General features: G+C 39.0%; 1 protein-coding gene across 3 annotated transcripts in view; it reads right to left on the minus strand.

The window, feature by feature from the left end:
* Positions 1-27,165, minus strand: part of KIF6 (kinesin family member 6) — a 373,885-nt gene that overhangs the window by 325,095 nt on the left and 21,625 nt on the right. Inside the window, exon 4 of one of the 3 annotated variants that reach the window (XM_032141109.2) lies at positions 12,580-14,459. The exons of the other annotated variants lie outside the window; for them this stretch is intronic. Coding sequence (XP_031997000.1) covers positions 14,354-14,459 — 106 coding nt within the window. The 3' untranslated portion in view covers positions 12,580-14,353. Of the gene's footprint in view, positions 1-12,579; positions 14,460-27,165 lie in introns of those variants that run through there. 3 annotated transcript variants of the gene reach the window in all.

Here is a 27,165-nt window from a genome sequence, read left to right on the forward strand (position 1 = left end):
GGTTAAATTGAAAGTAAATATGATAGAAATGATTGCAAATGTTGACAAACCACTAAATTGACTAAAACTTGAATAAAAAGTAAAAATCATCCATATGTCATTTATAAAGAGATTCAACTAAAGCATAAGGATATAAGAAGCTTGAAAATAAAAACAAAAATATATATTTTTACATATCGCACTTAATGTAAAGATTCACACATTTTATTGTGATCATATCAATATGCTTGATTACTGAACGCTGGCCCAGACCCTTTGTTGCTGTTATATAATATTCTGCACTGTGGGCTTTAGATAAGATATAGTAGACCTATAACTTTGTAAAATAGACTTTAAGATATAAAGAACTGTTAGAGATAAAATCAGTCATTACATAGGATAAAAGAGAAGATTTTCAGGAAGGTAAAACAATTCTAAACTCATAACATAACCTCCAAATATATAAGACATAAATTGACAGAATTACAAGTAGAAATATATGCATCTGAAGGTTTCTAACACATCTCCCTTGGTTCTTGATAAATCAAACAGAAAAAAAATTCACATGGATATAGCAAATCTGGACCACAAAGTCAACAGATTTGATCCAAATCGATAAACATGGAATATTGCAGGAAGTTTTTTAGTTATTAAAAAGACTTCAAACAATTTTAAATTGACTCTTGGAATCATGTATCAGGTGGAGAGTTTGGTCAAATGACCTGTAAGATCCCAGCTAACTCTGGAATTGTTTAGTCTACTTTCAATAAATATTTCACTTACAGATTTAAAATATAGGCCAGGCTTTTCTTTTTTCAAAACTGGGTAAAGCTCTAGGATGAGTTATAGCTTGAGGTATAAACCTCAACCTTCCCACTGTGTTCCACTTTGAGTTTGGTGTGGGGTGGGGATCACCAAGCTAAACCCAAAGAAAACTTCATGGGTGTAGCCCAAAGGGAACCAAATCAAACGAACCAACAATTTTGCACAAATTCCCATGAGCCAAAACCACTGAATTTCACTCAGCAACAAAGACCTATATTAGACCCCCTCATCAACTTGAGCCAAATTTTCCTAAACCTCAGACATGTCAGGGCGCTGTTAAGTTTGAAAGATGAGCAAAAGGCTAGATTTTAAAAGAATTAATTTGAAACTATTCAAGCTTCTATAACATTTTGGAGTCTTTACTATAGAACATTTTGGAGTCTTTACCATAGAACATTTTGGAGTCTTTACCATGGAATAAAATAACTGAAGAAATAAATCATAAAAGACCCCAGTACCCTCTTCCAGAGAGCAGTATTTCCTCCTAGACATTCACCACAGCAGAAAATAAAAAAATTACATACTGATGTTCAACAAACAAATGACAGCAGCATTTTAAAAGGAAGAATAAGTTACAAAGCACACGTTGAAATAATATGTTGGGCTAAATTTACGACTAACATCTTTGTAAAAACAGACTTGGCCCAAACATCAATTTGTATATACAATTAGAGTTCTGTTATTAAAAACAGATAAAGACAAAAGGGAGCCATCATTTAATTGGTACTAACAGTACCTACTTGTGTGGAAAACAGTGCTGTGTGTACTGATACATGAATTCACATGGCCAAATTTATGATATCTCAGTCTCTTTTTAAAGAGTCCAGTTAATCTGCTTACCTCATATCATTTTTAAGGGATGCATTAGGGCGGTATTATCTTCACTGATGCTTACCCTACCACCAGGGGTGAGGTACCTAGAAATGGAACGGTGGGGGACAGGGCAAGGAAGACGGAAGAAAAGGTAACAGAGGAGTCATCTGTCCAGTGGGATTTTAGATCCTTTGGCTTCTTCTCAAATTCCCTTTGGCTTTTGAACATGTCATTCTCTCTCCATGGAATACTATCCAGAATGTCCATGTTTCTGAATTGGAGATCAGCCTTACAATCAATGCATAGATAATACATGGCAGGGTTTCTTTTTTTTTTTTTTTTTTGAGATGGAGTCTCACTCTGTTGCCCAGGCTGGAGTGCAGTGGTGCAATCTCGGCTCACTGTAGCCTCCGTCTCCTGGGTGCAAGCAATTCTCTTGCCTCAGCCTCCTGAGTAGCTGGGACTACAGGCACATGCCACCATGCCTGGCTAATTTTTCGTATTTTTTTAGTAGAGACGGGGTTTCATCATGTTAGCCAGGATGGTCTCAATCTCCTGACCTTGTGATCTGCCCACCTCGGCCTCCCAAAGTGCTGGGATTACAGGTGTGAGCCACCATGCCTGGCTGGCAGGGTTTCTTTTCTTACATGGAAGATGTTATAACCTAACAGTATATCTTAAAAGTTCTGGCATCTCAAATAAAACAAGTATAGTTAGTTTTTTTGTTTGTTTGTTTTGAGGCAGGGTCTCATGCTGTTGCCCAGGCTGGAGTGCAGTGGCGTGATCTCAGCTCAGTGCAACCTCCACCTCCCAGGTTCAGCAATTCTCATGCCTCAGCCTCCCAAGTAGCTGGGACTACAGGGGCACACCACCACACCTGGCTAATTTTTGTAATTTTAGTAGACACAAAGTTTCACCACGTTGGCCAAGCTGGTTTTGAACTCCTGACCTCAAGTGATCCGCCCACCTCAGCCTCCCAAAGTGCTGGGATTACAGGCATGAGCCACCATGCCCAGGTGTATAATTAGTTTTTAATTCAGCAAACTATCAGCTTCTTAAGAGCACACATGGCACTTTAATATTTGTTAGTAACTCCCCCTGTACCCATCATAGCTCTGGCTTTCAGTGACTATGCAATGACTGGTTTAGATAGGCCTTCAAACAACTTAGAGTTCAATACAATAAACGGGAGAACGCCAACAGAAAATTCACTAATGCATATATGAAACTGTAGAAGGGAAATGCGTCAGCTACCTTTCTCACGGACAGATAGTGGAGGGAGACATGATGGGCTTATCAATGAAGACCTTAATCTAAGAACTAAAAGAGAGAGAATGCAGTTTAACAAGCAGCGAAACAAATACCCCATCCTACTCTGACAACTTGACAAACACTAGAAATAGGTGGTCATTAAGCCAGCAGCTTTGCTAAAAAGGGCAGTAGAAGACGTAGTAAGTGGTTATAAAAGTAAGGCGATAAGCTAAGGCAGCTACAGAAGTGGTGCTGCCATTCCATAAACATGTATTTAAAACCCTTTTTGTCCCATTTTATTAGGTAAAATAGGGAATAGCAGGACTGCAGGTGGGGAATGCAAAAGTGAATAAAACACAGTGCTTGTCTTTAGTATGGTCAGTGTACAGGACACAGGCAGATAAATACAATTACAATATGATAAAGGCCATGTATCAACTACTTTGGGTACAAGGAAGAGGGAATAAATGTGTCTGTCTGAGAAAGCCAATAAAAGTTCTTAATAAATGACTTCAAACAGTAATTCTATGCTGAGAAGTTGAGTCTGGGCAAATAAATACATAAAATAAAATAAAAAGTAACTCAAGACATTTTTATACTATAACATTAAGGCAAAATTTTGATGATCCGATTTGAACACAGTGACCATTACAATGAAGGAAAGATCTTCATAATACAACCAAGCTGTTTCCATATTTCAGAAGAATACCCAATTAAAAGCAAAAACAAAAAGACCTTCACTTCTCTATTTACAACAAACTGTCAACACCAAATACTTCACTATAGGAACTGTATTCTGTTTTGTTTTGTTTCATTTTCTGGCCCTTGTTCATGTATATTTTCATGTATAAAAACAGCACCTGAGGATGTAGCTTTTTACGCTACAAAAAGTAGGAGAGAATACTATTTACCTTAATGTTTTAAAAAATAACTCTAGAATCTTTTCTTGTCAACAAATCATAATTGCCTTTTAATTTTTTTCTCTTCCTCAACTACCCCCACTTCTTTCAATACTCAAATCCTTCAGCCAGAAACAAACAAAAAACCCAAAGCCAACATTCCATGTAAAATATCAGAGAGGCTAGAGAAGAGGTAGGAGGTTCACTAGATAGATCTCACTTCTCATTTCAGAGTCAGAACTCTTTCCTTCCCAATTCCACGGAGAAATGGACAATAAGCAGTTTCATCCTTAGTTTCTGTGGACTGGAAATGCAATTTCTGGCCCTGTGACAAATTCCACTATAACAAAGCCAATAGCATGCTCCGTGGAATTCACTATAATGGGATTTTAACTGTATTGGCATTATGTACAAATTCAAAGAAAAGTACATCTTAGGGAATGATGAATGTAGGAAGAACTACATGGGTATGTAGAGTTTGGAACATTTACCATTTTTTTCTTTCAGAGAAAAAAAATGCTCATCAAGGGGAAATACTGAATTCTGTCAACTTACTCATTCCACAGATATTTATGAATACTTACTACATATCATGTATCAGGCACTGGTCTCACTGCTAGGAATGCAGTAATAAGAAGACAGAAAAGAACCATGTTCTCATGGAACTTATGTATGAATCGGGGAGACAGATAATAAATAAACAAGAAAACAATCAGAAAGCATAAGTACTGATATGCATCACTAAACAATAGTGATACATTCTGTGAAATCTTTCATTCGGAGATTTAGTCCTTGTGTGAACATCATAGCATGTACTTACACAAATCTAGATGGTTTAGCCTACGACACACCCAGGCTATATGGGCATAGCCTGTTGCTCCTAAGGTACAAACGTGTGCAGGATGTTATTGTACTGAATACTGTAGGCAACTGTAACACAGTACTAAGCATTTGTGTCTCTAAACATATGTAAATATAGAAAAGGTACAGTAAAAATACAGTATTATAATCTTATGGGATAACTTTTGTATATGTGGTCTGTCAATGATCTAAACGTCCTTATGCAGTGCATAATTGAACTATGAAGAGAATGCAAATAAAGTAATGCACTACAATGTGACTAGATAATTTCTTTTTATTTTTTTTGAGATAGAGTCTTGCTCTGTTGCCCAGGCTGGAGTGCAGTGGCGCAATCTCGGCTTACTGCAACCTCCACCTCCCGGGTTCAAGCAATTCTCCTGCCTCAGCCTCCTGAGTAGCTGAGATTACAGGCGTGTGCCACCATACCCAGATAATTTTTGTATTTTTAGTAGAGATGGGGTTTCACCATGTTGGTCAGGCTGGTCTCAAACTCCTGACCTTGTGATTCACCCACCTCAGCCTCCCAAAGTGCTGGGATTACAGGCATGAGCCACCAGGCCAGCCGAGACTAGATATTTCTTTTTTTTTTTAGACGGAGTCTTGCTCTGTCGCCCAGGCTGGAGTGCAGTGGTGCAATCTCGGCTCACTGCAAGCTCTGCCTCCCGGGTTCACGCCATTCTCCTGCCTCAGCCTCCCGAGTAGCTGGGACTACAGGCGCCCACCACCACGCCCAGCTAATTTGTTGTATTTTTAGTAGAGACGAGGTTTCACCGTGGTCTCGATCTCCTGACCTCGTGATCCGCCTGCCTCGGCCTCCCAAAGTGCTGGGATTACAAGCATTAGCCACCGCGCCTGGCGAGACTAGATATTTCTAATGCAATTGGGAGGTCAGCAAAGCCTTTCTGAGGAGGTAACAGTAAAACTGAGATCTAAGCGATAAGGAGGAAGGACACTTAGAGATAAGGTAACAGGCCAAAGGGCAAGAACAATCTTGTCTTATTTTAGGAAACAAAAGAAAGCTGCTGAGCCTGGGCAAAGGAAAGGAAGAGGTAAGTCTGAGAGGCTGGTAGGGGCCAGATGGCAGGGTTTTACAAACAAGGTAGAGTCTGAGTTTTATGCAAAGTTTGACAGAGCCTTTATAGCACTTTAAACAGGGGGATGACTGGATATGATCTGCATTTTTAAAAGCTCATTTTGGCTAGTGAGTGGTGACTGGACTATAAGTGGCCAAGAGAGTGAAGGGTTAGAGGACTGCTGCAAAACTGATTAGGGTGGCAGTAATGAAAATGGAGACAAATTGATTGATTCGGGAGATACCTTAGAGTTCAATGGACAGGACCTGCTGAAGGGAGATGAGGAAAAGAGCAAATCAGAATGACTGGAGCCATTTACTAAGAAAAGGATAATTGAGGGAGGATGGATTTGGATAAAGAGGGTCAAGAGTTCCTTAAAATATATCAACTTTTAGATGTTCATAAATACCCAAGTGGAGATGTCAAGAACGTGACTAGATACAGATGTCTGGAGTTCTGGGGAGAGTGCAGAGCTAGAGATACAGATTTGAGAATCAATGACATAAAGATTATATTCAAAGTCATGGAACTGAATGAGATCATAAAGAGATCAAGAAGAGAAGACTTGGTCCAAGGATGGAGCCATCAGTATTAAGGGCTCACGAAGGAGAGGAGGAATAGGCAAAGAAGACAGAAGAACAGCCGAGTGGGAAGGGAATAGGATAGTGTGTGTCCGTTTGGGTCATCCTCTGGAAATCTGACACCAAGATGGAATTAGATGTACAAGAGAGATATAAAAGAGGAGGAAGCAGGATTAGGTGATGAGAGGTTCAGACCTGGTGTAGATCTGACATCTGTGAAAGGAGACAGGGATAGAAGGATTAGACAGGAAGACTCAGTTCTAAGAAAGACTTGACCTAGTCAAAGGGGAGTTTGGATTCAACATTGCCAATTAGAAGATTCTCATGTAATGAAAGAATGTTGCAATTCTAGTATCCCCATCATGCTCAGTTATTGACTGGGAACACTCCAAGGAAGCCTGGATTATGTTTCCACTGTGTTCAATCTAGGGGTATGGTAGCTGAAGGCTGCTAGTCAGCTCTTGCCCTGCAGCAGGTACTCATGAAGGCAGACACAGGACACTTCCATAGCCACCATAGTGTAATGTTATGAAAATTAAGAGTAGGCCCAGTGCAGTGGCTCACGCCTCTAATCCTAGCACTTTGGGAGGCCAAGGCAGGTGGTTTGCCTGAAGTCAGGAGTTCAAGACCAGCCTGACCAACATGGAGAAACCCCATCTCTACTAAAAATACAAAAATTACCTGTAAACCTAGCACTTTGGGAGGCCAAGGTGGGTGATCACCTGAGGTTGGGAGTTCGAGGCCAGCCTGACCAACATGGAGAAACCCTGTCTCTACTAAAAATACAAAATTAGCTGGGCGTGGTGACACATGCCTGTAATCCCAGCCACTCGGCAGGCTGAGGCAAGAGAATCACTTGAACCCGGGAGGTGGAGGTTGCAGTGAGCCGAGATCGCGCCATTGCACTCCAGCCTGGGCAACAAGAGCAAAACTCTGTCTCAAAAAAAAAAAAAAAAAATACAAAAATTAGCTGGGAGTGGTGGCAGGTGCCTGTAATCCCAGCTACTCTGGAGGCTGAGGCAGGAGAATCACTTGAACCTGGGGGACGGAGGTTGCAGTGAGCCGAGATTGGACCACTTCACTCCAGCCTGGGTGTAAGAGTGAAACTCTGTCTTGAAAAAAAAAAAAGAAAAGAAAATTACGAGTAAACAAGTATTTTAAAGAGGAGGAGGAAGAAATGTAGCCCTGTCAAATGCTGCTTAAAGATCAAGTAGGACAAGAATGGGCACATGACCATGCTTTCAGGCAACATGAACATCACTCATGACTCTAACAAGCAAGAGCAGTCTCAGCAGGGCAGAGAAGACAGAAGCCCAGTCGGAGAAGGTCCAGAAATAAATGGGAAGTGAAGCATAGGCAAGAGGACAGACAACTCTTTTCAGGTAGTTTTTGTGGAAAAGCGGAGCACAGAAATGGGAAATAGCTAGAAGGGATGCGAGTAAATGAAGGTCATTGTTTTATTTTAAGAGAGCAGATACTAGAAGGTACTGATGAGAATGATCTCATAGAGTTGGAAAAATCAGCGACGCTGTGGAAAGAAGAAAACTGCAAGTGCAATATACTTGAGACGGCAAGACAACAAGGCCTTAGGAAGCAAATGGAAGACCGGCCTTTGGCAGAGAGAGTAGAGCTCTGACTACAGTAACAGCAGGGAGGCCAAGGAATTAGGTGCAGATGCAGGCTGGCAGATATGATACGGGAGAATGGGGCTGTACTTGATTGGTTGGGTCTATTTACTCAGCGAAGTATGAGGAAGCTGAAAGTGAGAGCAAGGGAAGGGAAAGTAGGAAGTTTGAGAAGAATCAAATTGGGAAACAGTCATCTCTGACAGTGAGAAGGTGAACATACCAGAGAAGTGAATTAGGACTGTAAGGCTGCACTGAGTGCCCATTTGAAATATGCAGGCATGAGTCTATAGTGAGTTCAATCATCTGAGTTAATATTTTACTCCAGCAATATTCAGCAGCCCAGCCATAGAGATAGAGTAGGTGGATGATCGAGTTTAACCAGAGGAGAAATTTTGCTGAGTATATGACAGGAAAAGAAATGGAAGGCTTAAATGGTGTTTCTTGACCATGGGTCCAACCCCACATGGGGCACAGTAGTTGCCAGCAGACAGAACTGATGGTTGAATGGTCATAGCCCCTCCAACTTTCCAACGCTCTAGAAAAACTTCTACTCCTATTTTCTCCTCTGTTTGGGCAATCTCTTTATTTACTTTTCCTTTGTAGCAAATTAAACTCACAGATACTGAAGTTTTTAATGAATACAATGCAAAAATCTGCTGCATAAATCTACTTTTGTTTTAATTGATTTTTAATGACTTGTTTTGAAATTTTATTCTTTCATAATGAGGGTTGGATTTTAAACCATCTCTGTACATAAATATATCTTCTTATTTGGATGGCAGATGAAAGAGCCTTTTGATGAAAATAAACAAAAGAACTCAACATGACATCTTCTTAAGTCTTTGCCAGGACAATTGAATAAATCATATTTTGTAAGGTGTTTAGCTTAATAGATCTGTCTGGATTTCAAATGTATGTAAAATGCTTTTTTAAACAAAAGGCACTACCACATTGATCTTTTTTTGGCAATTTGCCTTGAAAAACAGATGCAACCAGAATTGCCCCTTTTATTTTAACAAACCTTTGAAAATGCACTTAAAATATACTTTCTCTATGCAAAAACATTTGATGGAAGAGATGCTAATTATGCCAATCACATGGCAAAATGGAAACTTTTTAATAAGCAGCTTTCTCTTATAGTCTTAAAGCTACAGTTTATTTCAGAATAAGTCTTAAATACAACACCAAGGTAAGTAGTTTGAGAAAATATAAATGATCGCTTGTGTTCACAGATTCGATTTTCTGGCCAAATTCCCTAGTTTGGCAGTTTTAACCCATGGTAGTATCAAATGGGATTCCAGGCGAGCAGAGTGAACTGCAGAGAAACCCTCGCTTTCTCTCATAACCTAACCCCCCACATTAGAAAAAAATGACGGCGAACAAATTTGTCAAAACCAGGACCTTCACTATAGAATAACCACCCAAGACCCAAAGCATAAACAACCACTCATTCTATTGTACTCTTTTTAACAACACCTGAATCATTAATGCGTGTTTTTTTCTTCTTTGAGCTCCTAGAAACCAATTGCATTTTTAAAGCTAGTGTATACCTGAGACCGGTATAATTACAGGCTACTCTCTATGACATTTTAATGATCCAAAGATCCCAAAATAAAGAACGGGGCTGGTTTTTTATTTTTAGTATTTTAGCATGAAGAAATGAAGCTACACTTTAGGAGGCTGCTGTGTTGGAAGAAATTTCAGCTGCCAAATAAGTCATCTAGAAGCAGTATTCTGTAGCAACCCAGGATACCTAGAGTCCAGAATCAACATACTGCAGCTGCATTCAATGGCAGCGCCACAACACAAGCACAAGAGGATGGAAAATGTGACCGGTTACACCACAGATGAATATGGAAGACAATGAACAATGAACAATGAGTGGTGAAAGTAGGGGGCAGGGCAGAAGAAGACACATCCCCCAACACAAAGCAGACAACAAAATGATGACTACATCAGTTCTGGGAATGAACGGACAGGACCAAAATTATGTAGAAACTAGGTCATTCTGAGAAATGAATATGAATGCCCAATATCGGGCTCTTAAGAAAAGAAAGAAGCTAAATTTGAGACTTTGAGATTTCATATTTTAAAGAGAATACTTAGTTGTTGGCAAAGAATTGTTCTCTAAAAGGGCTGAAAGTAATAAGTAAAATTTGAACTTCTTATTCCTTAACATCAAAGAACATCATTCTTTCATTCTTTCCTGGGTAAAAGGGAAAAAATAATCAGTATCTTTTGAAGTATGCAGATGAAAGGGCTAGGTGGGGAAGAATGATAATTTGGGTGATCAACCTTATCTGTCATCAACATGATTAATTTTAATACAGTTTGTTAGCATAAATATTCCTATAGCAACAATGTAATAACTGTGTTATACATAGTATCATACTTAGGTTAAAATCACGTAGGCTGCAGCCAGACTTTCTGGGCTCAAATCCTGGCTTTATCACATATTAGCCACGCAACCTTTGCAGGTCATTGAGTGTAGCTGTGCTGCACTTTCCTTTTCCATAGAATGAGGATAGTTTTCTAGTTGAGAGGATTATTTAATTACTCCACGTAAAGCACTATATCAACAAGGACCCCAATAGGAAATAGATGGCATACTCCATTCATAGAGGGTCTTGTGACAAAGATGTGTGTGTGTATACAGGGGAACCACAAAGAATAGTGCTGAAACCTGGGGCTAGCAGTAGATTTGCTAACTCCCATAGGCCTGAAAGGTTACTGGAATCCAAAAGGAGTAAGAAAGTTCTACAGAATAGGTGGTCTTGAGAAGGAACCGATCTTCAGTCTGGAGAAACTGCCAATCCAGGGTGACCTTGCAGGGGAGAATGCAAGGGGGAAACATATTTTGAGTTCACTATCCTCCCCTCTGATCTCCTGCTGGGGTTTCCCATTGGCTGACCCCACTGGGAGGCCAGAGGGCAGGAAGCAGGTTACTGAGCCCACACAGGTCAGCCTACCAGGACAGACAGCAGATGGAGAAGGGAAGACAGGAGATCTCTTCACGGCAGGGCAAATGAAGAGATCCCACTCAAGCACTTCACTGTATGGGGAACCACCTGATGACTAAACATCTTACTTTTGCCAAATATATATCGCTGTAATGAATGTAATTACATCATATTAATCAGTACCAGTTGTGAGGATAAATGCACCGAGATAGAAGTTCACATGAATAGAATCCTATTTTCATTTGATAGATATCAGCCAGGAACTCATTGTTTATTCAATATATTATGGCCCAGAAGAAAAGAATGAGAAAAGAAGTACTACAGGAACGAGTAGCAGCCTTTCTCAGATTTCCCAAGAAGCTGCCACAGTATTTTGTAACCAAGCCAAACCCACAAAGAGAAGTGTGGTAAGGTACACCTCCGAGACATATTCCCCAGAGCCTTGGGCTTGTGCGATAAAAACAAATGGAGAGTCATGAGGAGGAAGTGGAGAACTGTATACAATCTGGCTTTTTATTTATTGTGAATAAAGATGATCTAAGTCTGAAGGATATTCACTGTAGAAAATTCTTAGAAATAGCAACCTGCAATCCACTTTCTTAGCTCAACACTTAGAAATATAATGTAAATCCAGCCTGGGTAGCATAGTAAGACTCCATCTCTATGAAAAATAAAAAGTTAGCCCAGTGTGCGCCACCACATCTGGATAATTTTTTATTTGTAGTCCCAGTTATTCGGGAGGCTAAAGTGGGAGGATCACTGGAGCCCAGGAGTTCGAGGCTGCAGTGAACTATGATTGCATCCCTGCACTCCAGCCTGGTGACAGTGTGAGACACTATCTGCAAAAAAAAGAAAAGACAAGGAAAGAAAAGAAAAGAAAAGAGAAAAGAAATATAACAAATATGAAAATATATTAGTTGATTTGAGATTTGATTTAAAAATGCAAAATGCAGCTGGGTGCGGTGGCTCATGCCTGAAATCCCAGCACTTTGGGAGGCCAAATTGCTTGAACCCAGGAGTTCCAGGCAAGCCTGGGCAACATAGTGAAACCCTGTCTCTACAACAAATATGAAAATTAGCTGAGTGTGGTGGTGCGTGCCTGTGGTCCCAGCTACTTAGAAGGCTGATGTGGGAGGATCGCCTGAACCTGGGGAGGCTGAGGCTGCAATGAGCCCTGGTCACACCACTGCACTCCAGCCTGGCTAACAGGGTAAGAACCTTTCTCAAAAAATAGTAATAATCATAACAATAATAAATAAAAATGCAAAATGCAAGAATTAACAAACATCAGGTCAGCCATGAATTCTGCCGTCATATAATTTATTTTGTTTTTTGTTTTTCTTTTTTTTCGGAGGGCCGGGGTCTCACTCTGTCACGCGGGCTAGTGCAGTGGCACAAACATGGCTCACTGCATCACTGCAGTCTTGACCTCCTGGACTCAAGGGATCCTCCCCACTCAGCCTCCCAAGTAACTGGACCCACAGGCACGCACCTCCATGCTCAGCTAATTTTTAAAATTTTTGTAGAGACCGTGTCTTGCTATGTTGCCCAGGCTGGTCTTGAACTCCTGGGCTCAGGCAATCTTTCCACCTCAGCCTCTAAAAGTGCCAGGATTAAAAACTTCAGGTGTGAACCATCGCACCCAGTCAATATAGGTTAACAATAATGTACATTTCAGTATACATTTGGTTATGAAGCCAAACATAATGAAAGGTGCCATTTTAAATTTTATTTAAAAATCACATTTTTAATTATCTAATTAATTCAAATACAAGAAAGTGTGTGTCATTTGTTAAATAGGGAAAAGTCAAAACATTTCTTGCTATTTATATAATGTGAATATTATTAAATTTTATTAGGATAAACTATATAACATTTACTAATACAGTGATATAAACTAAAATAATGATTCCTTTTATCTGTATGCCAAATGATTACAGAATTTAAAACTTCCTGAAGGGAGTTTTCAATAATATAGTGAAAGAGCGAGAGTATCTGAAAGGGTGATAGGCACTGATGCAAAGTAATGATGTCAATGGCACTAGGGAAATAGGAAGAGGACAATTCTGGAAAGTTCCCGCATATGAGGCCTTGAATAAGGAACTTGTACTTCATTCTGCCGACAATAGTAAGTCACTGAAGGAGGGAAAGAGTAGAATTGGTACGATATTCTGAATGATTAACCAGGCAGTGCAAGATGGCCTGGACAGGGAGCATCTAGAGCAGGAGGCTGGGTGGGCAAGCGGGTGGGCAGAAACCTGGATGAGGGCAGTGTAGGGAACAGACAAGCAGGGACAGACAGGAGGGAGAAGGGGAAGGGGAGGGAAAGATGAGGAGGGAAGGAGGGAAAGATCCCCCCTGTGGAAGAAGAACGAACAGGACTTGTTATTGGCTAGGACAAGAGTAAGGGAGGACTCAAGGCAACCTAGAGTGTCAAGCATAATAAACACTGCTGTGCCACCAACAGAAGAGAGCTCAAGAAGAGTGGCCAATGGGGGACTGCAGGTAAGCTGAGAAACCAGCATGGCGAGAACAGAGCAGGATCCAGATGGAAATGGCTGCAGGCAGAGGAAAATGCAGCCACAGAAGAGGGTCCTCTGCGTAGTTCAGTCCACTGATGGAGATGTGAACTTCAGCAAAGGAAATTTACAGACAAGGTCGCAGGGATAAGGTTTTACATGGGGTTGTCCAATAAAATACAGTTAAATTTGAATTTCAGAGAAACAATGAATAATTTTATGGGTATGACCCATGCAACATTTGGGACATATTTATACTAAAAATGTGTTCGCCATTTATCTGAAATTCACATTTAACTGGGTGTCCTATATTTTTCATTTCCTAAATCTGGCAACCTTGTTGGTTGGTACTGAATTAGGAGATAAACTTCTGAAAGAAGCAAACTTAGCTGGAAACAAAGCTCCATGTAGTAAAGATAGTAAAGAGAAATATTTCTGAGAGAAGAGGAAAGGAAGAGAGGCTAAGCAAAAAGATAGATGCATTTGAGGTAGCAGAATGGGAAAAGCTCCCTTATGATAACCTCTCTCAAAAAAAGTCAGTGTCGAAAATGCTCAGTGTGGAGTTAAATTAAGAGCCTAAGGGCAAGTGAATATATAAAAACTTCTGCTCATTTTTGTAAGTTATATTTCTTGGAGGAAGGCCAAAGACCTTGAAGTTCCTTTCAACCCTAGGTTTCTGTGACTCAAGCTTTTCATGTATAAATGTTTCAATGTTTTTTGCTATATATTTTTTTATATTATTAGAATTTCTATGTATGAAAACAGAACTGTGTTATTTAATGTAGCCATATAAATGACAATCTTATAAAGATTGCTTGGTGGTGATTCCATTAATAAAAAGCAAAATGACTGTTTAAGTTTTTATGAGAAAAACATGTTTACATAAGTAAAATGCATAATTAAGAGAAAAGCTATTGTTAGAAGAAAATATTAGCATCAAATGGAACACTGAAAATCTGTCGGTTTAAAACATGCCACTTTGGGGGAAAATACTATATAACTGCACTGGTGCCTCATCCTGAAGACCTTGGGAACTGCAGACTTGCTGGGTTGACCCAGTTCCTGCAGGACTGAGATAGAAAATAAGATAGGAATTCTCACTTCTTACAGTCACCATGTAACACCGTGGCCAATTTAACAGAATACAGGATACATTTCGGTTAAAAAACAAAAACAAACCAAAAGGCACAAACCAAGACTAACATGTGTTAATTAACAATACAAGGGAAAACATTTGGAAGATACTACTCCAGATAAAAACATAGATTTCTTCACTTGAACCTGGGAGGCGGACCTTGCGGTGAGCCGAGATCGCGCCACTGCACTCCAGCCTGGCGACAGAGTGAGACTCCATTTCAAAACAAAAACAAAAACATAGATTCTTCAGCATTCAGGAAATAACTCTTTAGTGTCAGAGAAAAAACGTAAGTCATTGTCCTCAGAACATCTCAACCTGGTCAATAAAGAACTTGCAAACAAACCTGTCTCCCCTGCCCTGATTCTTCTCATTTCTATCTTCCAATATTTTGGTAGAGCAAAAAACCAACAAAAGCTCAAACTTAAAACTAAAGAAAATCAGCTTTTCTGTGCTCACTTTTAAACAATCACCTAACTTTCCCCAAAGTATATATTGCCATTCTTTTCATAACATGATGGTCACATGGACACACTGTGCAGTCTGGTTTTGTTTGAGGTCACTATAATAGATATTCAGAATCATGAACAGGAAGAATTACATGGTGGAAGCTTTGCACTTGTGGCTGGTACTTCTAATCTCAATTTGATAACATCAGGTAAGTTGCCAAGCACTTTCTCAATAAGCTGAAACTATGATAGAATGATGAAATATATTTATCATATATATATATGATAGAAATATCGTTGAGATATTTCTGAGCCTCCATTCATTACTTATTTTGTCAAGTAATTTCTAAGGAGAAACATTTTTATCACACCTACACTTTAATAAATTTACTCATGGCTAATTAATATACAACCCTACTGTACTCTTACTGGTCCTTGAAGGATTTGTAATACATGAGAAGAAACAGAAGAGTTATCCTCCAAATTTTTTTATTAGAGAAGAGTATACTGTACTTAATGTACAAAGCCTCACTTTTAAAAGTCATATAACAACGCACCTGCTAGTTAGGATAGAAGTGAAGTAGCCTCTCAGCATCAAAAACATAACTATCATAAACAACTCTCTTCTATCAATTCCCTTAAGGAAGAACAGATTCACTTAGGTGGTAATGAAAGGGCATATGAGTCACTAGTGGTCACACATGGAATTGGCGTACAGCTGCGCTGCCCAGATCAATGTATGCATATGTCCCTGGGAAGTTGGTACTATGAGAATATCCTCTAGGAGCCACTTTTTTTAGCTCATCTGACTGAGGCCTTAAACAAGGAAAGGAAGAGAGCTATTAAGGGCACCATAGTAGCACAAATCCAGAGATATTAAGACTTTCCTAACTCAAGTCACAAGGTCTTCCAGCTCAATAACTAATGCTTGATGCATATCTTAGGAGATAAAGTGTGAAGGAGAGATGCCTGGCTGCCTCCCAATAGTTATTCTCTCCTTCTCTAGTAACCAAACCCCAGATTTTAATTGGGTACACTGTCACCCAACTAAAAGAATTACATTTCCCTGACTCACTTACAGCTTGGTATTGCCATGTCACTAAGTTATGGCTAATGAGCTCTATGTGGTGTGTGTAACTGTCAATAATTATCTTTAAAAAGGTCCTCAGGGACTACTATGAAGATCTCTATGCACATAAACTAGAAAATCTAGAGAAAATAGATAAATCCTAGAAACACACAATCTCCCAAGACTGAAACAGGAAGAAACAGAAATCTCAAAAAGACTAATAACGAGTTCCAAAATGGAATCAGCAATAAAAAAAATCTACCAACCAAAAAGAGTCCTGAGCCAGAAGGATTTATAGGAGAATTTTACCAGATGTACAAAGAAGAGCTGGTGCCATTTCTACTAAAACTATTCCAAAAAATTTAGGAGGAAGGACTCCTTCCTAACTCATTCTATGAAACCAGCATCACCCTGATACCAAAATCTGGCAAAGACGCAACAAAAAAGAAAACTATAAGCCAATATCCCTAAAGTACATAGATTGCAAAAATCCTCAAGAAAATACCAGCAAACCAAATCCAGCAGTACATCAAAAAGTTAATTCACCATGATCAGTTGGATCTTATTCCTGGGATGCAAAGATGATTCAACATACACAAATCAATAAATGTGATTCACCAGGTAGAATTAAAAACAAAAACCATATGATCATCTCAATAGATATGGAAAAAGCATTCAATAAAATCCAATATCCCTTCATGGTAAAAACCCCTCAACAAATGAGGCATCAAAAGAATACCTCAAAATAATAAAAGCCATCTATGACAAACCCACAGCCAACGTCATACTGAATGGGCAAAAGCTGGAAGCATTCCCCTTAAGAACTGCAACAAGGCAAGGATGGCCACTCTCACCACTCCACTCAACATAGGACTGGAAGTCCTACCCAGAACAGTCAGGCAAGAGAAAGAAATAAAAGGCATCCAAATAGAAAAAGAAGAAGTCAAAGTATTTCTTCACTGATGATATGTTTCTATACCTAGAAAACCTTAAGGATTCTGCTGAAAGTCTCCTAGACCTGATAAATGACTTCAGCAGAGTCTCAGGATACATAAATCAATATACAAAATCACTATCATTCCTATACACCAATAACATTCAAGCTGAGAACCAAATCAAGAATGCAGTCCCATTTATAATAGCCACACGCACCAAAAAAATACCTAATACCTAGCACTAGATTTAGCAAAGGAGGTAAATATCTCTACAAGAAGAACGACAAGACACTGCTGAAAGAAATCATAGATGATACAAACAAATCGAAAAGTATTCTATATTCATGGATTGGAAGAATCAATATTACTAAAATGTCCATACTGCCCAAAGCAATGGAATAATTCAACACTTTTCTTATTAAATTACCAACATCATTTTTCACAGAATTAGAAAAAAACTATCCTAAAATTTATATGGAACCAAAAACAAGCTCAAAGAGTCAAAACAATCCTAAGCAAAAAGAATAAAGCCAGAGGTATCACATTACCCAACTTCAAACTATACTACAAGGCTACAGTAATCAAAAAAGCATAGTACTATTACAAAAACAGACACATAGGACAATGGAACATAATAGAAACCCCTGAAATAAAGCTGCACAGCTACAACCAACTGATTTTTGGCAAAGTTAACAAAAATAAACAATGGGAAAAGGATACCCTATTGAATAAACGGTGCTGGGAAAACTGGCTAACCATATGAAAAAGAATGAAACTGGACTCCTACCTCTCACCATATACAAAAATTAACTCAGTAGACTAAAAACTTAAATGAAAGGCCTCAAACAATAAAATTTCTGAAAGAAAACCTAGGAAATACCCTTCAAGACACTGGCCTTGGCAAGGAATTTATAACTTAAGTTCTCAAGAGCAAATGCAACAAAAACAAAAATTGACAATTGAACTAAAGAGCTTCTGCAAAGCAAAAGAAACTATCAACAGGGCAAAAAGACAACCTACAGAGTGGAAGAAAATATCTGTAAACTATGCATCTGACAAAGGACTAGTATCCAGAATCTATAAGGAACTTAAACAAATCAATAAGAAAAACACAAACAACCACATTGAAAAGTGGACAAAGAACAAACACTTCTCAAAAGAAGATATACAAATGGCCAACCAACATAAAAAATGCTCAACATTACTAATCATCAGAGTGATGCAAACCAAAACTACAATGGGATATCATCTCACACCAGTCAGAATTGCTATTATTAAAAAGTGAGAAAATAACAGATGTTGTCAAGGTTGCAGAGAAAAGGGAATCTTTCTACACTGTTCATGGGAATGCAAATTACTTCAGCCCCTGTGGAAAGCAATTTGGAGATTTCTCAAAGAACTAAAAATAGAATGACCTTTAGACCCAGAAAACCCAATACTGGGTATATACTCAAAAGAAAACAAATCCTTCTACCAAAAAGACACCCGCACTCGTATGCTCATCACAACACTATTCACAATAGCAAAGACATGGAATCAACACAGGTGTCCATCAGCGGTGGACTGGATAAAGAAAATGTGGTATATATACACCATGGAATACCACACAGTCATAAAAAAGAATGAAATCATGTCCTTTGCAGCAGCATTATCCTAAGTGAGTTAACACAGAAACAGAAAATCAAATGCCACATGTTCTCATGTGTAAGTGGGAGCTAGCATTGAGTAAACAAAGGCACAAAGATGGGAACAATAAACACTGGGGATTCCAAAAAGGGGGAGTGGAGGGGAGGAAGGAGGAAGAGGAACAAGAGTTGAAAATCTACCTGTTGGGTACTATGTTCACTACTCGGGCAATGGGATTATTAGAAGCCCAAACCTCAGAACCACGTAATATACCCATGTTATACGCCTGCACGTGTACCCCTGAATCTAAAATTTAAAAATAATAGTACTAAACATTCTCTTTAAAAATGAGGGGCTCCAAACTTCTTTTCCCACTTTTTCCTTTCTGTTGCCTAGAAGGTACATAATTGAGCTGGAGTTCAAGCAGCCATCCTGTATCACAAGGTGATGTGATAAAGATGGTGCAACAGCAAGGGAGAAGGAGCTTGAGTCCCTAGTGACCAGGAAGCTGCCAATACAGCCTTGGACTGCCCACCTGCAGGTTTCTTGTATGTGAAATAGTAAGTGCTTATGACTTTAAGTCACTATTGTCTTAAGTTTTTCTTCACAGATGAATCTACACCTCATGGATTTAACTAGAATGTGTGTGTGTGTGTGTGTACAGTATATAATATATAAATATGTATATTATAAAAGAGCTAACATGCACTAGGCTCCGACTACGTGTCAGGCTGTAAATACTTTGAGATATTGTGTATGTGTGTGTATCTCCAAGTTTGTGTGTGTGTGTCCAGTATTTACACTGGACACACACACACACACACATCTCAAAGTATTCACAGCCTGAAACACAGTAGGAACCTAGTTCGTGTTAGCTCTTTCTTAAATCTAGTATAACTACAATCAACCCAAAATGTATAGGTATCTGTAAACCTCCCATGGTTAGACAGACGGCAGAATTAGAAAAAAAAAAAAACAATTGTTAGATGCCACAGGTACAGCCAAAATGTGAACAAGCCCTACTCTTTTTTATTTTCTATAGTCATCTCTAAATTTCCTCAACCTTGAAATATCTCCTACGTATCTTCTAATTGATTTGGGTTTGTTTACTTTTCCTATTAACCCAAAGCGGAAGTTTATCTGCCCAGTTTGTTTTCTTTTTTTTTTTTTTTTTTTTTTTTTTTTTGAGACAGAGTCTCGCTCTGTCACCCAGGCTGGAGTGCAGTGGCGCAATCTCGGCTCACTGCAAGCTCCGCCTCCCGGGTTCACGCCATTCTTCTGCCTCAGCCTCTCCGAGTAGCTGGGACTACAGGCGCCCGCCACCACGCCCGGCTAATTTTTTGTATTTTTAGTAGAGACGGGGTTTCACCGTGGTCTCGATCTCCTGACCTCGTGATCCGCCCACCTCGGCCTCCCAAAGTGCTGGGATTACAAGCGTGAGCCACCGCGCCCGGCCTGCCCAGTTTGTTTTCTTATCTCTCTTCTGTGGCATCACCGACTTCTGTCCTTTGTCGAAACCTCTCCCTATTTTCAAATGGTGCAGAAAGGACTGACAATCAGGTTGAGGAAGCCACGGTAATCAAAGTGACAGTGACTGATCTGGGGATGGGGATGTGACTCCAGAATCCTCATGTGGAAATTCTACTGAAGCTAGTAGAAAGGACAATGTCCTGTCTTGAGGGTGGTGGTTCATAAGCCTATCAAGTTGGTGCTGTCGGCCACATGGAGGAAACTGAGATTGAAGTCAACACATTTCTAGACTTCCTAGTTATGTAAGCCAATAAATTCCCTTTTGCAGGGGGTTTCCATCTGTTGTCATTGAAAAAGATCTGAAGACTAATACCAGACTAACCGGTTTTCTTTTTCCTTTCTTTTTTTTTTTTTTTTTTGAGACAGAGTCTTGCTCTGTTTGCCAGGCTGCAGTGCAGTGGCATGATCTCCGCTCACTGCGACCTCCGCCTCCCAGGTTCAAGTGATTCTCTTGCCTCAGCCTCCCGAGTAGCTGGGATCACAGGCACGTGCCACACACTCAGCTAATCTTTTTTCGTATTTTTAGTAGAGATGGGGTTTCTTTGTGTTGGCCAGGCTGGTCTCAAACTCCTGACCTCAGGTGATCCACCCCCCTTGGCCTCTCAAAGTGCTAGGATTACAGGCATGAGCCACCGTACCTGGCCTAGACTGATCATTTTTCTATGTGACCTAACAAGTTCACCAGAATATTAAGGATGAAACAGATTGGGAAACTACAGAATCAACAACTTTTCAACATCTATCTTAATATCTCCTTAGCACCTTACATCGTTTACTCATATACTATTACTCATATAATTATTAATATCACATGGAAATTGGGGAATCTTTGCAGCATGACTTCATCTAATATAGATATGAGATTATTGCCATGATTTTCATCCTTCTAACTATTTTTCAAGAAGCTAATTCAGTTTTTACATATCAACATTTAGAAAATAACTTTGGCTTGCTACTTAAATGTTACATTATTCTTGTGGCTTCCTTGGAAATCCAGATTTTCATGTACTGATAGAAATACTTCCTGTACCAGATACATAAACATAGCATAGCAGCTTTCAGCACAATTTCTCCCATTAAAGAAGCAATTCCATTTTTTCAAAAGTATCATACGAAAGAAGTTTGTTATTTTATTTAAAAAGGATACTTCCTAGCTGTAACATTAATCCTGATTTTTGTCTCAGTAAGAAGAAAAGGTGGTGTTCTTATGATAAAGTAAACAAAGCTTAAATTATAAGAAAAAGAAATACTGATTGCCAAAGATTCTAGTGCTTGAGAGTGAATACAAGTTAGTAAATATACATTTAAATCTCGACAGAGCCATAGATGAAGAATATTTTATTTATGAATAAGAATAATTCCTGACACAATTGGCTAGGCGCCGAACTCAGAGTGAAAATACAGACACTCCCAAGTTAAAATATATGGTACTTCTATTTTCATTTAGATTGAGGCAAAATAGGGTTTCCTAAGAAATAAATATTCTTAACAAGCAAATAAAGAATTCAGCCATTGGGGTTTTCTTATTTTACAACTGTTTTAGCTTTTATAACAAAGTTTTTAGCACTCTGAAAGCTTTTTATGGCTCTAAATATGCTACAATTACATGAACAACACTATTTAATTAGCACACATTCAGTGCATGGCTCTATAACGGGAATTTTCATTAATTAAAATCAATGGAAATACAAAAGCAGTAGCTGCAAATAATTTGAGGAATCAAGAATCTAATTTGCCTATTGCACAACAAGGAATAACACCTTGCAGTTATGTGAATAATTTTGGCTTGCATAGCAGCTGCATGTCTAACTGATAGTTTCAGGCTTCATTCCACACATATTTACTGGGTATTTACTATGGGCTGGCACTGTTGTATGTGACTGGGAATCATTAGTGAAGAAAACAAAAAGATCCCTGTACTTGTGAAGCTTGCATTCTAGCAGAGGAGACAGGTAATGTACAATAGACATAGCACATAAGTAAATTATATATTAGAAGATGATAAGTGCTATGAAAAAAAAGTGGCATCAGGTAGGGGAGTGAGGAATGCCATGGTGGTTGGGGCAGGGATGGGCTGCAGTTTTTAGTAGCCTGGTCAGAATGGGCCTCACTAAGAAGGTATCATTTGAACAAAGACTTTAAAGAGGTGACAGTGTGAGCTATCTGGGTATGTGGGGAAAGAGCATTCCAGACACAGACAACAGCCAGGGAAAAAGCCTTAAGGCTAGAGGTTTCCGGAATGTTAAAAGCTGAAGCAGAGTAAGCAAAAGGGAGAATATTAGAAAAATAAAACAAAACTATAAGGTAAGGTCCCCTTTGTTTACCAGGGGGAAGTGGATCATGGAAGCAGGCCTTTTTGGCAGGGCTGGCTAAACTGTTGCGGAGCCCAGTGCACAATGAAAACGCAGGGCCCCTTGTTGAAAAAGTAGAGGAAAAGTGCTGTTAAAGGTACCAAAATGTAAAACTTTTTCCCTTAAAAACATTTTAGTGTTTGTAATACAGGGATAACTTATAATTAGAGGAATAATAATAAATGAGTAAGGGATAAATTTCCAAATTGCAAAAATATAATATGTTGATGCTATAATTTTATACAACATAAAAACAATAATACTTTATTAATATATCTTGACTGATCACACACATTTCCTCGCTTCCTTTTCTACATATTCATTTATTTGATCATTGAAGTTTATATTTTTAGCAACTTCATTTTCAATGGATATAATTGAAAGCAAAGTCAATTATTTTTGATACATGCAAGCTCACAAATCATTTTTTCTGATTTCATTTTTATTTTTTAGCTTTTTAATTTTTGTGGGTCCATAGTAGGTGTAAATATTTAAGGCGATACATATGGCTATACAGCCATGCAATGCATAATGATCACATCATGAAGAATGGGCATACATCCTCTCAAGCATTTATCCTTTGTATTACAAATAATCCAATTACACTCATTTAATTATTTTAAAAATGTATACTTAAGTTATTATTGACTATAGTCACACATTGACTATAGTTGTGCTATTAAATAGTAGGTCGTATTCATTCTTTCTATAATTCTTGCTAACTTTCAATTTGGAGAAAGATCTTTTGGTTGAGCCCAGTTATCACTAGAGCTAAGAGTATTTTATAAACTGTGACAACATTAAGGTAAATTTCTGTAAATTACTTCAAAATGTAAGTTTTAGTATGTTCAAGCTGATGATTCTTGCAAACTAATTTTTCTAAAAACATTTAACCCTACATGCAAATCAGTTTCATGGAAGTTTGAATTTTGTTTTAAATGTAAACATATACAGTGCATTTTAATGTTTCCTATGATATTTCCTGTCACTTGTGGAGGTTGAACAAGAAACTGAAAGAAGCTTCATGGTAAGTTCATAATTCAAAACACCTGCGTATGCATTTCCCTCATTGTTACTATTATGAGAAAAAAATTAACTTCAAAATTGTCTTATTAATAATTGGTTCATCTGAACTTTCACATGAAAATGGTATCCATAATTTTAATTTTTTTTTTTTTTTTTTGAGATGGAGTCTTGTTCTGTCACCCAGGCTGGAGTGCAGTGGCACGATCTCGGCTCACTGCAACTTCTGCCTCCCAGTTCAAGCCATTCTCATGCCTCAACCTCCCGAGTAGCTGGGACTACAGGCGCATGCCACCACGCCCGGCTAACTTTTGTATTTTTTAGTAGAGACAGGGCCAAGCTGGTCTTGAACTCCTGACCTCAGGTGATCTACCTGCCTCAGCCTCCCAAAGTGCTGGGATTAGAGGTGTGAGCCACCACACCCAGCCTTTAAATTTAATTTTTATTTCTAAGCCTCTAGATATTTGCCTTACAAAGTTGCAGCAGTTTTCAAAACTGGTAATTCTAAATTCTGAAGAATTCTAACAACTTCTTGATATGTTTTATTGCGATGTTAACATGCACACTTTAATTTTGTAATAATTTACTGGTCAAGTTTGCTGCCTGAGCTCCAAAAGTTTCTGTTCAGACACTCAGGACAAAGAGATTGGCTCTGGTACCTACGGGATAGCCACCTCCTAGGCAAGTCCTGGTCCAGCCCCCATGGGAAGCCCTGCTCTGGCATGGCCACACTGCCACTTCTGCTCATGCCACCACAGCCGCTACTGCTAATCTGGGTCCAGGTTCCAGGATACCCTCCTGCTGGGGTCCCCATGGTATCCTGGACTGCTCTGAGGTGTATACAGCGGGCCAAATGCTATTGCGTGGATGCTGCTCTGTGCCTGAGCCTGCCTGCGCACAAACTGCTGCTGGAGCATAACCACTTGTGTGTGCTGCTGCTCCACAGATCTCCCCTGTTCAGGTTTATGCTTTGTTGTCTCACAGGACTTCACTTACAAAACATACGTTCAAAGATAAAATTGTTAAGAATTTCAAGGCAGCAACCGCTGAGCGTTAAAACAAATGGACTGCACGAGGCCCAGGCCTAGGACGCCAGAGTTCCTTCTAGGCCATCACAAGGAGCTGGCTTTTTCTCTGAGTGAAATGTGGAGCCACTGAAGGGTTCTGAGCAGAGAAGTAACATCATATGCTTCACCTGCAGTCACTAGTGAAGAATATTGGTTTCGCATTTCACACTAGAGACTAGGCTCAATAAACTCCTCTGATTCAAGCATTAAACTTCATTTACACAACTATTATTTTGCTTTTGGACATTCAATATGAACTCAAAAGGAATTTCTCAATCTTTACTCAGGTCAACAAATTTGTTATATACAAAATAGATCAAGTCTACTTATAAAAGGTGGCCCTGATTTCATTAGACGCTTCTGATATAATGAACAAAAACCAACAAGAAGGAAGGTAATTGTAAGAATATGAGGGCATGTGGAAACGGGAATTTCCTCCAGGCCTCCAGATCTCTTAGGACCCTTCTCCTTGTTTACCTTTGTCTAGCATAGCCTCTGCTGATTCATAACTGTCATTTCCTTGTCCACAGTGATCCTTCCAGACTCTCATTCTCTCTACCTGAATGCCTTTCAGCTTCTGTTCCTGGTAATAGCCCGATTTGTCCAGATTTTCCCAGTTTACACCGCCAAGAGTGAGAGTCTGATGGCCCCAGCTCATTTCTACTTGGGCAATGCTTCTAGCCCCCAGATTGACCTCCTATACCATAAGCAGGCAGCCTTTGCTTTGCTGCCCTTGACTCAGATTCCTTCAGCCATGGCTGTAGACGACAGTGTCACAGGATCACAACATAGTTCCACTGGAAACTGGGTGGAACATTTTTCCTTATCAGAAGCTGTGAGGACTGTAAGTATGGCAATGACATAATTGGATGCTTGCCCAATATGTCTCTCACACAACTTAATATCTTTCATTTCAGTGTATTGCTGTGCCTGAAATTGGACTAATTTTGGTAAACAAAAATATTTTTCTCCAGGCTGGTCTTGAACTCCTGGGCTCAAACGACCCTCCCACCTTGGCCTCCCAAAGTGGTGGAATTGTAGGCATGAGCCACCAAGGCAGTCAGGATCTTTCTGTTAATAACACAAATTCCTTTAAGAAAGTTAAGACTTATTTGCAGTGCTTGATATACAGCTGACACTCAGTAAATATTAGCAGAATGAATGTCAAATGAAGTTTCATATATCTAATTATTTTCCTCTGAGAACAGCTACACTGAATGAAGAATTTTATGAACAAAAGGAAGAAATGTCATTTAGTGCATGCAAAAATTTGACAGAGCATGGGAGTTGGATGCAGTAGGTAAAGTACTTGGGCATCTGGAGCACAGGAGAAAAAACTCAGGAGGTGAGCAGTAAAAGGGAAAGTTGCCTTTCATTTCCTAACTCCACCCCACTCCCAATTCCACCCCCCGGCCACCAAGACAAAAGCCACCCCCCGCAACTCCCGGCCACCAAGACAAAACAATCATCTCAATTTTGCCTATTTGTCATGGCCACAAGGAAAGAGTTAATACTGTTGAATGCTACTGAAAGGTAAAATGGGATGAAGACTGAATAAAGGCCACCGATTCAGGGACATGAACATCATTAGTGAATTTAGCAAGGATGATTTCAATGAAATTGAATGAAACACATAAATGCTGGGTGTGATAAAGCAATTTAAGAAACAAAAGACTATGAAAGGAAGATCTATTCTAGTTTCAGCTCCACAACCTAATTACTGGGTAACCCTGCAGAAACCAATCAAATGCTCAGGGCCCTGTTTTTCATCTAAAATGGGAATAATAATACCTATCAACCCATAGGGTCATTATAAAAATTAGGTGAGATAATATATGTGAAACTGCTCTTACATTGGCAAAGATTTATATAAAATAATATGTATTCTTAGTGTTATCAATTAATAAGTAAATTTGTTCCTATTATTTAGCAAGAATTACACTAAAAATTCTGACCAGAAACACATGGCCTAGTATAACAGTAAGGTTCGAATTCACTGACAATGATAGAAACTCTGCTAAAAGTGCTCTGCTCCAAGTAAAGGAACTTTTAAATGAAGATATTTAGATCTGCAAGTGATAAAGCACGAGATAAATTTACTGCTGTATTTTCTCCAACCATTCAAACAACATATTTTCAGTATGATTTTGCTTTTGCCAGTCAATTATAAAGTCAAATAATTATAGTAAAAATCTTGCCAGTTGTAATCAATCACTACACATTTGTATAGGAAGGATTTTCCAGAACACCTTGCCTTCTATTTGTGTTCTTTACATATCTTTCTTTTGGAGGCTATCACGGTGAGAAATAATAACTAGAAATACCTTTGGATTATTTGTAAATATATCCTCAAGTCCTGAATTAAAGATCTGATATAAAATTGCAAACTATTTGGTGCCTCGGGAGAAACCAAATCTAAAATGAGTTAAGGGGGAAAAAATCATACAGAAGAACATTCATAACTTGGTAAAATTCTGAATTGGGATGAAAATCCTTTTCTATAAAAATGTTGGTGGGGAGCCAAAAATGGATGACAGCTAATACTCATTGAGCATGCACTATGTACTTAGTGAGCAATCACATAGACTGGG

Source organism: Hylobates moloch, unplaced genomic scaffold (assembly GCF_009828535.3).
Source record: "Hylobates moloch isolate HMO894 unplaced genomic scaffold, HMol_V3 SCAFFOLD_20, whole genome shotgun sequence".
Lineage (NCBI taxonomy): Eukaryota > Metazoa > Chordata > Mammalia > Primates > Hylobatidae > Hylobates > Hylobates moloch.